This window comes from Mustela erminea, chromosome 9, assembly GCF_009829155.1.
Source record: "Mustela erminea isolate mMusErm1 chromosome 9, mMusErm1.Pri, whole genome shotgun sequence".
NCBI lineage: Eukaryota > Metazoa > Chordata > Mammalia > Carnivora > Mustelidae > Mustela > Mustela erminea.
In genome coordinates, this window is record NC_045622.1 from 103,225,591 (window position 1) to 103,240,202 (window position 14,612).

General features: G+C 40.2%; 1 protein-coding gene across 3 annotated transcripts; it reads right to left on the reverse strand.

Moving 5' to 3' along the window:
- Positions 1-4,095: 4,095 nt before the first annotated feature.
- On the reverse strand, positions 4,096-12,785 carry LOC116599687 (high affinity immunoglobulin epsilon receptor subunit beta-like). 3 transcript variants are annotated; one of them, XM_032359671.1, is made up of 7 exons: positions 12,624-12,785; positions 9,608-9,764; positions 9,077-9,208; positions 8,360-8,416; positions 7,552-7,689; positions 6,255-6,356; positions 4,096-4,810 (listed from the first exon to the last, which is right to left on the reverse strand). In XM_032359671.1, exons 2-7 carry the CDS (start codon positions 9,761-9,763, stop codon positions 4,685-4,687), a joined length of 711 nt encoding a protein of 236 aa, XP_032215562.1. In that variant the 5' UTR covers position 9,764; positions 12,624-12,785; the 3' UTR covers positions 4,096-4,684. The 3 variants fall into 3 exon arrangements, with proteins under 3 accessions (XP_032215562.1, XP_032215561.1, XP_032215563.1); XM_032359670.1 differs by having other exon boundaries at positions 7,546-7,689; positions 12,624-12,784; XM_032359672.1 differs by lacking the exon at positions 8,360-8,416 and having other exon boundaries at positions 7,546-7,689.
- Positions 12,786-14,612: the final 1,827 nt, after the last annotated feature.

The following is a 14,612-nucleotide window of genomic DNA, read 5'->3' on the forward strand; positions in this document are numbered from 1 at the left end:
GATAATAAATAATTTCTAAGATCACAGATTAATGGCACCGGCTGCCAGTTCGAGGCTGGTTCCTTCAAAATGCATTCTTCACTGCTTGAGTGGGCGTACCTTTCATTACAGAACCTTAAGAGAAAGCCAGGCTTGAATATGAGTGGAGGAAGGAAAATGAGATTAGTTACAGCAGAGCACTCTTTCCTTAGAGATAGCCCTTTCATACTCAACTAACCTATTCCCATCTTTACATGTGTCTATTATGTATCTAACGGGCATAGATGTCTTATCTCTGTTTTATATTCTCTCAAGCCAGGTGACAAGTCCTTTTTATCTCTGAGCAAATTATTCCTGAGATCAGTATGTACATATGCCTATTATTTGCTTCCTGTAATAGGACAGGAGCCAGACTGATGGGGTTTCTGTGCAGCCCCACACTCATGTCAGGACTGTAGGAGACAAATGGACAAGGAGCTCATCCCATGTTGATCCAGGGTCTCTACAGTGAACCTTGTTAGCTGACAGCACAGGAAGTGGCCATGATGGTGGCCCTATGGAGTTCCATTATCCTTGTAGACCAAGGACTGCTGCTGTATTCCTTGAATATACATAAATGAGAATAGGAGATGATGGAAAATACACTTTTTTTTTCCCCTGTAGCTGCTGTTGTTTAATTCAGAGGTCTCTGACCACTAGGAATCACGACTGGAAGAGATGAAGTAGACTGCCTACACTCAGAGATCCCAGTTTTTAAAACAGGTACATGGACTGGGTGGAGCTGTTTCCTTTGATGAGGGGAGCATGTTTTGAGAGTGGGAAGGAAGGGAGACATTGGGTAATTTTGTAACCAGAATTATAGGTGGCAGAGGAAACTGGTTCTTGCCCAGAATCTATTTTGCTCTCCATTCTGGGCATGGACTTTAACTACATTTTAGCAACCGCTGCTGGTAGTTCTATATCATGGCCACATTCTGGAACATTATTGACAGTAAGGCATGCCAGTCCAGGGGCAAGAACTGTCATGGTGACCTCTGTTGTGTCTTTCTTACAGTTTGCTGCACATACATACAGGGTTTTAAGGAATGACAGAGACCAGATGGAAGAAGTTAGGGTCACTGGATAACAACCTGGGGGAAAGCTGCCTCTGGGCAGGGGCTCCCAATGTGAATTATTATGCCTGAGAAATGAGAAACACCTTACACATGTAAGGTGTTAGACTTCTATGTGTCTGTTGCAGGGTCTATGCTCATCACACCACTTTCTACTTTCTGTATACCTGGCACAAGACACTTAACTTCTTTGGGTTTCATTTTCCCAACTGGTAAAAGGGTTCTTCATAGGCACTGTCCTCGAAAAAAAATGTGGGGATTAAATAATTTGATGGATTTAAAGTATTTAGGACAAATCATGGCATGTACTAAGCACTAGATAATATTAATCATTATCTCTTGAAGAACTCTCATTTGATCTCCAGAATGCTAGGTCTTCAGAAATAGCTCTTTGTTTTGTTTGTTTGTTTGTTTTGTCTTTTTATTTTTTCTCTAGTAATTTTCATTTTGAAATCATTTCCTATCTTAGACATATAATTAATAAAAAATGAGCTGTAACTCATTGGGACCTCTGATTAATGGTGTGTTTTACTTTTAACTGAGCTGTTGTTCTATCTTTTAAACTGTATGAAAGATCAGATTTCTTGATTTCTTAATGACCAAGGGTGAGGGCAGGCCCTGGTCTGAGGGACACTCAAAGATAGAAGGTATCTAAGAAGATTAGTGAGTTCTGTTTACTTGGTTGTGAAATAGTCCCTAGCTAAAGGTTGGCATGACTTGCTCGTGAGAGTTAAACAATCTTAAATATTCATCTGACATTCACAGTCAGATTAGGGTTCCCCTAAAAGGGGATCCTTCTAGGGTACCTCATTTTTACTAAAGAACATGGAAGATTTGAAAATAGTGTTTGTCTTCTAGCCACTGCAGGACTGGGGAGAGAATCAAGCTAATTTCCACTTCTCACTCTCTTAGAGAGTCAGTAACATGCATAGCAGAGACACACACAGAGTACATACAGCAGAGATCGTTCTCCTGGTATCACCTGGATATTTGTAGAATAGCTGTTCTTCCTCTAACACGAGATGATTTGGGGAAACTAAAGCTAGGTGTGGTAAGATCTCACCCTTTAGATCGGGGAGTGGATATGTTGAAACCTGGTAGAACCTTCACTGTGGACAGCTAGAAGCACAAGACTGAGCAATCTGGGTCTAGTAGTAGGAAGACTTGAAGCCTCAATTGTTACTTTTCGAGACTATCCAAACAGATTGGAAGGCTGTCTCACATGCAGGAAAGAGCATGTTCTTAGTTTTACAAGTGATAGGGGCGATTCACGAACTTCTGAAAAGAAACACTGATTCTCATGAGAGTAAAGGCAGCTAGAAAAATTGTCTGAAGAACGGGGTCTCCATCCAGCCACCTAACCATCTCCATCAGCCATCTAGCCATAATCTGGAGGAACAGTCCTCAGGCCTGCTAGTAAAGTCTTAAAAACAAAACAAAACTCTTCATTGACATATAACTTTCATATAAAACACTAGTTATTTTGGGATTACAATTTGGAAAGTTTTGACTTATATATACCATCATGAATCATCATCACAATCAAGATAAGGAATGTAAACCTCACTCCCCGCAAAATTCCCGCCCCTCCTCACCCCCGTGCTCATCTCATTAAATCGTTGACCTGCTTTCTGTTGCTCCAGATTAGTTTGCCATTTTGGAACTTTATATAAATGGAATCATACAGCTGGTAATTTTTCTGTCTGTCTTCTTTCACTCAGCATAATTAAATTGAAATTCACGCATGTTGCATTGTCTGTGGACAGATCATTCCTTTTTAATTGTTCCGTGGTAGGATTTCACTGTTTGGATATGCTGCAATCTGTTTATTCACTTACTTGTTAACAGACACTGAAAGTGTTTCCAGTTGGGGCGATTACAAATAAAGCTGCTATTGACATTTGTGTACAAGCATATGCCTTTGGGGGCGCCTGGGTGGCTCAGTCGGTTAAGCAACTGCCTTCGGTTCAGGTCATGATCCCAGAGTCCTGGGATCGAGTCCCACATCAGCTCCCAGCTCCATGGGGAGTCTGCTTCTCCTTCTGACCTCCCCTCTCATGCTCTCTCACTCTGTCTCTCTCTCTCTCAAATAAATAAATAAAATCTTCAAAAAAGAACAAAAAACAAAACAAAAAAAAAACCCATATACCTTTATTTCTCTTGGGTATGTACCCAGAACAGAATGTCTGGGTGATTAGCAGGTGTTTAAATTTTTAAGAAACTGCCAGAATGTTTTCCAGTGTAATTGGATCATTTCACATCCCCACCAACCATGTATGGGAGTTTCTATTCTCTCTGTTCTTGTTAATACTTGTTATGATCAGTCTTTTTCATTTTAGCCATTCCAACAGAAGTATAGAAGAATTTCATTATGGTTTTAATTTGCATTTCCTAACAATTAATGATACCAAGTATCTTGTGTTTATTTGTAATCTCCATGTCTTCACTGGTGAAGTGTCTGTTCAATTATTTTGCACACATATTATTACTCAGGTTGTTTGGTATTTTGTTGCTGAGTTTTTTTTTTTTTTTAAGATTTTATTTATTTATTTGACACAGAGAGAGATACAGTGAAAGAGGGAACACAAGCAGGGAGAGTAGGAGAGGGAAAAGCAGGTTCCCTGCTGAGCAGGAGCCTGATGCGGAGCTCGATCCCAGGTCCCTGGGGTCATTACCTGAGCAGAAGGCAGTTCCTTAAAATGACTGATCCACCCAGGTGCCCCTGTTACTGAGTTCTGAGCATTCTCTATGTATTCTGGATACATTACTATTATCAAATATATGCTTTATAGATATTTTCTCCCAGTCAGTGGTCTCTGTTTTCTTAAAAAACACTCTCTCAAATCTTAATCTCAAAACCTGCTTTGAGAAACCAAACCCTAGATAGCACCTTATGAAAAAATTTAAAAATGCTGCAATACACAGTCACCAAGAAGAAAGCAACACTACTTTTAAAAAAAAATCATTGAGTGGTAGGGTGATTAAATTGGCGTTCAGTTAATAATGAAGTTGCTTTAGATTTTTATTGTATGTCATACATCAGAGTGTGGTCATTTACATTTTGTATCTTATTTTATTTTCTCATGTTCACCTTGACACAAGCAAGGAAGAGCTGCTACATTCAGCAGTCAAAGGAACTTAGATTGGACCCAATGCCGAACAGTATGCCACTACTTATCCAAACTATTTGTATAAAGATTTTTCACTTGAATCAATTGTCAAGCAAGAAGGAAGTACGGTTTCTAGGAAGAAGCAAGTGGGTAACAACAAATTACTCTGTGAGACCCAAGAACTAATATTTGCTTAAAAATGGTAATAGATTATCCAAATGAGAAAAAAAAAAAAAAGGTCTATTCATCTATGGAGTGCTTGTACTAGTACTTGCTGGTCAACTATAAAATAAAGCACATATACTGATAATTTTGTGTGTGTGTGTGTGTGTGTGTGTGTGAGAGAGAGAGAGAGAGAGAAATTGCATGATGAAATCTGTGGGAAGGAGGGTATTTGTAGGAGATCCTAACAGAAAATCTGTCTTTGGTTGCCATCATGGATCCAAGATGCCCTGGTATGGTAAAGATGATTATGATGGTGTCTCACAGATCAGAGTGAACAGGATCTATATCTTGCAGCACTAAGTCTTCATAAATTTCAGGTTGAGTCAATAAATCTTGATAAGGATCTTCAGAATGTGATCTGATCAAGCAACTTAGTGCAGAAATCTAGAAATATGACATCATAACATTTACAATTATTTCACCTCAATTTTCAGTGATTTTGTCTGATCTTGTCAATTTATCCCTGCAATGCTCTAGGTAGGTCACTGACTCTCAGCTGGTGGTACTCCTACTCCCACCCCACCCCCAACCCAGGCAGGGGATATTTAGCTATGTCTGAAGACATTTTGGTTGTCAAAATTGGGAGTGGGAGACATTGTTGACCTCTAAGGGATAGAAGCAGGGATGGTGTTAAACACCTTACTTTGCACAGATCATCCCCACCACCCCCACAACAAGTAATTATGCATTCCCAAATGTCAGTAGTGCCCCAGCTGAGACACCCTGGCCAGCCGAGGTGTTCACAACAGCCGAGGCAGAGATAGAGCAATTCCAGCCATATCTGGAACCACAGTAAAATACATTTTTCATTGATCTTGTTGGATATTTATGTAGTCAACAATCCATGCCAGGATTTACAGGAGTTTGAGGAGGAGAAAGAGAGAGGGCCATTCCAAAAAAATAATAAAATGTTGTCCGTGAAGGAGTACTTGGGTGGCTCAGTCGGGAAAGCGTCTGCCTTTAGCTCAGGTTGTGATCTCAGGGTTCTGGAATTGAGCCCCTTGTGGGGCTCCCTGATCAGCGGGGAGTCTGCTTCTCCCTCTCCTTCCGTTCCCCCCCACCCATGCTCTTTCTCTCAAATAAATAAGATCTTTTAAAAATGCTATCCATGAACACCGAGAGCTATGCCCCTCTCTCTTTCATCCTAGGGATATGGAAACAGAAATATTGGTATGATAAATTTGGTGGGGGGGGTCACAAGGCCAATCATTTTTGAGGGCTTTCAGAATCGATGACATGTGGCTATGTGAGAGATATACACATATGAATATGTAGGTACACACAAGCACAAGAACATGTCGGCATGTAGATGATTGGTGGGATAACCTGGAAAATCATAAGGTGTGGAATTACTATTTAAATTATGTGCTCCCAGAGTTACTGCATCTCTTACTTGACTGCGACATCTTCCGTTAAGTATTTACTGTAGCTATGTGATTTTCACTAGTTGAAGACATGGGTAAAGCCCCTGTTTCCTTATCTCACAACCCAGTGAATATAATACATGTTCAGTATATTTTGGATGAATGAATAAGAAATGAATGTGTAATGTGTGAGGGAATGAGGGAAACTGTGTAAGTCATGAGGAATGAAATGTTTCTACAAAGAAATAGGTAGAGATAGATTGTCTGGTGAGTGTAACACAGAGCCACGGTTGTCTAAATTCACCAGCTCCCTGTCTTCCCATTAAGAGGGCTTTTGAAGGTGATTGTGGTGGTAGTTTTGCCATCTCTATTCAACCAGAGATGGAAGTTAACAGTTAGCACCTATGATTCTCTGAAATGCTTTAAATGCTCCCTCATTTTCCCAATAAAAAAAGGTTACTCACCCAGCTGATCTCATTGCCGTGCACAGTATAAGTGAGCCCACAGAGCGAGAAGGAAATAAAAATTTGCACACAAGTCACTATCATTTGAAAGATCACGATAACCTATGGAAGAGAAGAGGAGCAGGAGCTTAGATTTTCCTACTTAGCTTTAGCCTGTGCTATGCTCCCCCTGGTTGCCCAGGGGCAAGAGTTAGTGGATATTTTGCAGAACAATGCGCTCCCAATCCAGGATATGCACATTCTCTTCAGACAGAAGCCTGGATCAGACACAAACCTTGCTTCAGTGAGCACCAGACATAAACTCCTACAGAAACAAATGTGAGTTATGGGAGTTCTAAATGGCAAAGTTCTGCAAAAAAACTCCCTTCACATTCTAGAGTGAGTTACTGCTACTTCAGCCATTTTGTCCCATTTATTAGACAAACACTGACTATGAACAGGCCAGGATTTCTGTCTGTCTGTCTGTTTCTCTCTCTCTCTCTCTCACATACCCACACCCACGTATGCACAGGCATACACGCACATACACAAAGGTCATGAGATTCAACTTTACTTGCAGAAAAAATGGATTTACCAACATTCCACTTGCCTTTTAAATTAACATTAACATTAACATTAAAAGGACGCAGACCAGCTCCCAAATTTTATATAATTTTAACTATAATTTAAACATCTACTTTAACTAATTCTAATCCATAGGCTAATTTTCTTTTTTTTTTTTTTTTAAAGATTTTATTTATTTATTTGACAGAAAGAGAGAGAGATCACAAGTAGGCAGAGAGGCAGGCAGAGAGGAGGAAGCAGGCTCACTGCTGAGCAGAGAGCCCGATGTGGGGCTCGATCCCAGGACCCTGAGATCATGACCTGAGCTGAAGGCAGAGGCTTAATCCACTGAGCCACCCAGGTGCCCCCATAGGCTAATTTTCAATTAGTGTTCCAGATCAAGTCTCTCTTCTCTGATCTATGAACAATAAAAGACTGTTCATAGATCAGTGGGGACGGGGCGGGGGGACTGTTCATAGATCACTGTGCCCAGAGAAGAGAGAGAATTTGGAATGATAAGAGTATATGTTTTTCAAATGATACACTCACACAATTCTTCAATTCTAATATCAGGTTTTTGTTTCCTTTTTAAACAAAATTCATGATTACATTTGTTTGTTTGTTTGTTTTTTCCCCCTGTTACTTTTCAACTTTGAGAAACTTCATGGTAGGTTTTAGTCTCTGAGGACTAATAGAACTGAAAGCAAGCATCACAGGTGAAAAGACCATCCAACAAAATAGTACTTACACTTACAAAAGTTTTAATGAGTGAACACTCACGTAACTCTGAGCATTCAGATAAGAATAGATCAACTAAATTCACTGAGAGAAGAACTATCCCAGTGCTTGAAAGTAGTGTGCTGATGATGTTAGCTCCAATAGTCACTCCAGTCTGCAAGAGAATAATGCATTTAGTAGAAGTACTCAGGGTCTTTGTATTTCCGGATGCCTCTTCGGCAGTATCCTTGAGTCACACCCTGGCTCCGTGGGCTAGTGTAGGTGAGCCTTCATAAGCAACCCAGCCTCTTTACCAGAGCGGTATGCTGGCAATCCACCTCACACAGGGGAGAGAAGGAAATACCTGGTCCTCCTGAAATGAAAGGTCATGGACAGAGCCAACATGGTGGGGATTCTGTCTGTTCTGATATCACTGGTAAGAGTGATCTCTAATATGTCCTCCTGAATTAGAAGCTCCTGGAATTAGAAGCTCCCTGATATAAACGCACAAACATATGCACCATCCTCCCCACCTTCCAAAATGTACCTCTTCAACCACTGCGATGGGATCTGTATGTAAAGACTCCCTTAACTTTGCTTCTTACCAGATTTTTAAAAAAGTGTTTGCTAAAACTCATACAGTTGAACACTTTCTTCTCCTAAAAAAAGCTAAGTATATGCCTCATATGCTAAAGAATTAATAGATCATTGAAGAAAAAGTTGTAACGTAGTCAATAAAATAGACTGGAAAATCCAAATTTTGTGTTGGTTTAGCTTTGTGTAGAGAGTCAGAGCCAACTGCTCTTATTAACTCATGAAATAGCAAAAGGGAAAGTGATACTCACCAGAAATTTTGTTTGTTTTTTTGTACATGAGATGGTCAAAGATCCAGACATGATGAACTGTTTGTAAGACAGGGAAGACATTCATGGGGGAGAACTCTTTCCCATCCACATCACCTACCACCACCCTGGATGACCTACCCTGAACCCCACATCTCACCCAGTCAATATCTATATTCTGACAGAATATTCCTAAAGAACAAATCATTGAACTGAATCAAGTTGGATCTGAGTCTACTTTGGGCATATGGATGGAAGAATATTAATGTGGACAGAAGGTGAGGCGAGGGCTCCATGTAGATGCCATCAGTTGTGACAAAGTTGGATGGGAAGGATGATCTGCCCTACACACCCCCATTCTAATCTATCCAAACATATTCCAACCTGAAAGTTCATTTGCTTTCTAATGTATGCCTGGATCATCTCAGTTAAGGACGATCTCTCCTTTCAAAGGAGGGAGCATGGGACTCGAGCATTGTTTTTATTTTGGCCAAACACTTGCAGTTGGTCCTGAGGCTACTTTTGTCACCTTCTCTCCTACAAATCCCCTATCTACTCAACACAGTGGCTCTGCTAAATAAATAAATAAATAAATAAATAAATCTATCTCAGCTGTTGACTATAAAAAGAGAGGATAAACTAATTAAATACATTTTCCCTTTATTTATAATTTCCAAATAACTTCTTTGGTTCCCAAAGTATTCTAATTGATATACTCACAGACGCTCCAGCCCAGAATGGGTAGCCAATATAAAAGCAGAATAAAAGACCCCTGTCCTTAATGTACCAGTAGAAAAAAATCTCGATGATGCCAGCTAAGAAGCATTTCAGACCAGTCATTATCTGAGCTACCTGGAGGAGGAAAAACAGAACATAGGGGTGAAGTAGGAACTCTTTACAATTAGAGACATCTTTCCTTCAGATCTCAAGATCATATATGAATCACGTGTGATCTTTTCACCTTAATTGGAAAATAATCCTTGGAAGAGAATCCAAAGAAATTGTATTAGTTAATCAAGCCTTGTTGATGGATATTACCTCATGGGGATATTACATTTGGGAAAAACATTCCATTTGATCTCTGAGAGCCCCAAACACCTTCATCCCAAAACATTTGACCTAATGGTACACCCAAATATATCGCCCTCACTCACTTCTTACCTATTCTTATGAATTGGCATGAAAGAATTTATCCCAAATAAAATTACAGAGCACATTAATTTTTTATACTCACCCCCAATGTCTACTTACACCCAGAGATTGCAGATTCTTTTTAAGGAAGTTATGCAGCTTGCTGGGTAGATGTCCATCAGAATTAGTTGTGTCTGCTTGTCCCACCTGCATGCTTTGAATTTCATTTGTTGAAATGCCCTCAACAAACCCACCGGTACCAATGACATCTCTCATTCTGTAAAAGACCACACGTAGTCAGAATTCTTCATCAAGCCCCACAACGCTCAGGGTGCAGAATGCTACACACATTTCTGGAGGTGTTTTGAAGAAAGCAGCTGCACACTTCCTAGTACTGAGAGGATTATATACATATTTTTAAAGATTTTATTTATTTGATACAGAGAGGGAGACAGCCAGAGAGGGAACACAAATAGGGGGAATGGGAGAGGGAGAAGCAGATTTTCTGCAGAGGAGGGAGCCTGATGCAGGGCTCAATCCCGGGACCCTGGGATCATGACCTGAGCCAAAGGCAGATGCTTAACGATTGAGCCACCCAGGTGCCCCTGAAAGGGTTGCATTTCATAGGAAGAGAAGACACTGGCAAAAGGTATCACCTGTAAAACTTGTTCCCTTGGCTCCCAACAAATCTATCTGAAGGAGATGATAAGCAACCCTTACTGGAGGTCTGGAAGCCTGGGTTCTGAGGCCCTGCAGGATGGAATCAATGCACTATGGGATTCTGGAGCACAGTAGGGGGAGACAGGCAGGGACAGGTAAATGGGGTGCCACTCCCAGGAATCAAAGATGCTCACCCTTGCAAGGGTGAAATCTGATTGAAAGGATGCATACTGTAATGTCAGGCACACCCTGACAAAGATCTCAACTCTCCTAGTTATTTGTTCTGGAGCTTCGGAAAATTCATGTACATTCTCCAAGTTTCTTTCTTTTTAAAAGATTTTATTTATTTGAAAGAGAGAGAATGAGAGAGAACACAAGAGGTGAGAGGGTCAGAGGGAGAAGCAGACTCTCCACGGGGCAGGGAGCTGGATGTGGGACTCGATCCCAGGACTCCAGGATCATGACCTGAGCTGAAGGCAGTCGCTTAACTGCTGAGCCACCCAGGCGCCCCCATTCTCCAAGTTTCTATTCTTCAGTTGTGATTGAGGAATAGCAGTGTTTATCTCACCTCATAAGGACTTCATGATGTAATGTTATTGAGAAAACGCATCAGAGCTATTTAATAATCAGCAATTGGAGGAGTGTTTCCACTTCATTTCTTTTCTCCTCAGAACAAGAGCAGTTTAAAGCTTTTCTATTAATTCTCCCATATCATTGCCTAAAATTTCAATATGATCAATTTTTAGAATAGAACAGAATGGATCTCACTCTATTGGCTTTTCCTCTAAGCCCAAATTATTATTTTTTTCTTTAGAAAGCTACACTGTTTTTTTTTTTTTTTTCTTTTGAGAGAGAGAGAGAGAGCAAGTGAGCCCATGGTGGTGGGTGAGGCAGAGGAAGAGGGAAAGAGAGAATCTTAAGCCTGACGTGAGGCTCCATCCCAAGACCCTGAGGTCATGAGCTCAGTTGAAATCAAGAGTAGGAGGCTTCATTGACTGAGCCACCCAGGTGCTAAATACATTAAAAGATTTTGAAAAATACAGAGAAATTCACGCAAAGTTAGATTAACTACACACCACTAACGATATTTGTTTCCATTCCATCTCAATAGTTGTTGATATATACATAAATGGTTTTTGAGAGCTTAATTATGGTTTAGGTGCATGCTTATCTCTAAATTTTTTACACTTAGCATTATATATTAAAAATCTTTCCAAGTGTCTTCTAATCATCACTTTTACATCTGTACAATATTTGATAAAAAGGCTAATGGTATAATTTATTGAGCATTCTCAAGATGCCATATATTAGAGTGACATTTTTGTTACTATAAATAAATATCCATTTAACATTAATATTTATAAAATTTCCTTTTGTGGGATTACTGCATCAAAGCATAAGGATTATATAGCATGTGTTACACAGCCCAAATTTCGTGCCAAGAAGGTTTTCTCTGTTTTCGTCGTCACTAGAAATACCTGGATTTTCAGGTTAGGACACCCTCACTGAAACACTTCTTTCCTAAAGATTAAATCAAGTATTTACAAAATATTTCAAACTAAATGTAAAACATAGTGGCAGTTTTTTTTTTTTTCTTTTTCTGGCTGTGACATTCAAGTAATTTAAGATTTTCTTTATTGTTGTTTGTTTAGCATCTAGACCATCGTTTGGCATCTAGTGGGAGGATAACCTTTACTTTTTAAATGAATTAATGATAAACAATGAAAGGAAGATATTGCTGAAATTCTAAAACAAAAACAAGTAATTCTTTTACGGGTAAAACATGAATTCTGATGCAAAAGGACAGATAGAATTAAGGACAACACACGTGGCTCTAGGAACTTCCTGAATCACTTTTGACCATGGAGTGTACAATGGCCTCTGTGAATTCCTTTTATCTGTGTATTTCAGAGTTTAAGAAAATGGCATACTCACGTTTTCGCAAAGAAGATAATTTTATTTTCCAAAACTCTAATTTCAAAATAAAACACTGCCCTAACCTGTGTATGAGCGCATATGCTTGTGGTTAAAATTTTTACAGGGATAAGAAGGGGAAAATAATGATTGTCTCTGAGTGCAGAAAAGGGGAAAAGGGATTGAAGTCTCAGGGCTAAGGCTTCAGCTCTGCCTCCAAAGATTTATTTATTTTTATTATGTGACATTGAAGCAAATGAAGCCAAAAGGCGATCTATTGACTCTGGGCAGTAGGCGAAGTATTCGTAACGGTGTTGTCTGTGTGTATATCCTTAATAAAAAGATAACAGCAAGAAAATAACAATAACCAAATACAACACAACAACCGCTTTGTTGGCAGAGAAAGCATGTCCTGCTCCCTGCTCCCCTCCCTGGGTCCTCACTCTGCAAACCTGGATCTGCTCCCAGTCGAAGGATTTTGTGTATCCCCAGCCCAGACTCATCACAGAATCATTGCCAAATTCTACCAGAATATATGAAACCGAAAACGCTCTGCACCTACCTTGATCTCTCTCCTAGGCTGCTGGGCTTTTAAACAAGCTATCCTGGTTTGCAGCTTTGTGTTTCATCTCTTTCACCCAGCTGCCCCACTGCCTTCTGTCCTAGAGAAGGATGGTTATGGCAGAATTGTTACTCTAGACTTCTTCATTTCCAGCTTCCACTTACATATATGGGCAGTAGAGATAAGCAAGCCTTAATAGTATTGGAAGATAGTCAGCAATCTACCAAGCTCAGAAACAAAGCTTCCTGGACTCTTCTGACCATACATATTCTATCACGTTTGTTTTCATTGGATTATTTAGACTCAAGCTCCCTGGCTGACATTTACATTAATGGTTCTGTTCTCATTCTTGTGATGTCCTCAATGTGCCGCTATCAAAAAGATAACTTCAAACCCTGGCCTCTTCCCCATTGCCACCTGCTTTTTCTCCTTGCTGAGAGGACACTTTTGAAAGGTTTAAAATGTTTCCTTTCCCTTATCTCCAACATCAGAGAGTAGTACAGTCAATGGCATTCAGAATTTCTTCTTTCAGTCCTTACATGACACAAGGATTTTTTTTAAAAGGAAGCTGAGAACTGGATGGAAGATCACAAGGCTTAGTCAAACCAAGTCTCTGATTATTCAAACCAAGTCTATCAAAACGCCTGCCTGTGTTGTCAGGGTTAATTTCAGCACATCTATAATCCCCAGAGCTGTTTTTGGTGGAGTGCCTGCAAGGCGCTGACCTTGGTCAAGGCATGAACACATTGACTCATTGAGTTGCTTTGTAACCACGGGTCTGAGGAGTTTCTGGGTGGTTTGTGCCAGCTTGTCAGCATTGTTTACTGATAACAGTGTGACTGGTGATTTGCACGTGGCTTCAAGGAGGCCACAGATTGTGTGCTGTTGGGGCTGGTTGCATAACATGCCCACAGGACAAGCCAGGTATAAGAAGTCCAACCACCACTACAATTCTGGGCTCCCTGGTCCTGAGGTATTCTGTTGGGATTCGCTGTCAAAAACAGAACGTGCATTCCGGAAGAAAGGGGAAGACAACTGGAACTCAAGCCTGGCATTACGGACTGCGAGGCAGTTCTTAGCTGGAACATATATCCTTGGTTTAATGCTATTGTGATATCGTGTCCTATCCCTCCAATAGATCTTAGTTGCACACATAGTCCTGCTGGGTCCTATGACTCTTCTTTACAAATTAAACACTAACTCTTTCCATTGGAACATTGGCATTAGAAGTGACGTTGCATTGAAGACCAAGATTCATCTTTAACTAAAAATATTTCTCGGGATTTATTTATAGAAAAAAAAAGGATGCTTTTGATAAAGGAGGTACAGAGGTGGTTACTGAACCACTGTGGCGTGAAGTAGCACAGGCTTTAAAATCAGTTACTGATCACAGAACTTCCAGGTATAATATGAAAATGATAGAAATTTGACCTTAGGATCTAACAAAATGAATGAGTAAGAAACTGCTACTAAAAAAAACTGCTACGGCTAAAAATTCGTTTTTAGTGTTCCTGCTTAGCAAAAACAAAAGTGAGTTTTTCCCTTTTTGGCCAACAGGAGGAGTGCCAGTCAAAGGAATCCAGACAACCCACACTGATAAATTGTCTTCATCTATAGGCTTTTGAGAATTTAGCTTACAATAGATTAAAGGAGACATGCATCCTCTACACTCAAAAAAGGGCACCTGCTCTGCTGTCTCTCCTTCGCCTTATGATGGTCAGTGGCTACTGAAGCCACAGAAACACTGTAGAAGCTAGTGGCATCAGAATTGTTCCACAAAGACTATTGCACAAGCTCCCAAGTGGGATGCCCCTTGCCTAGGTTATGGCTGATACGGTGATAACAGACATCCCACCAGAGCGGCCCTCTTATTTGACTTTGTCGTTGTGACCTCAGGAAGATGGCAGATGGCAGATGGCATATTTTTCTGTAGCTTTCTTTCCTTCTAATGTTTTGTCTGGCTTTGGTATCAGGGTAATCCTGGCTAAT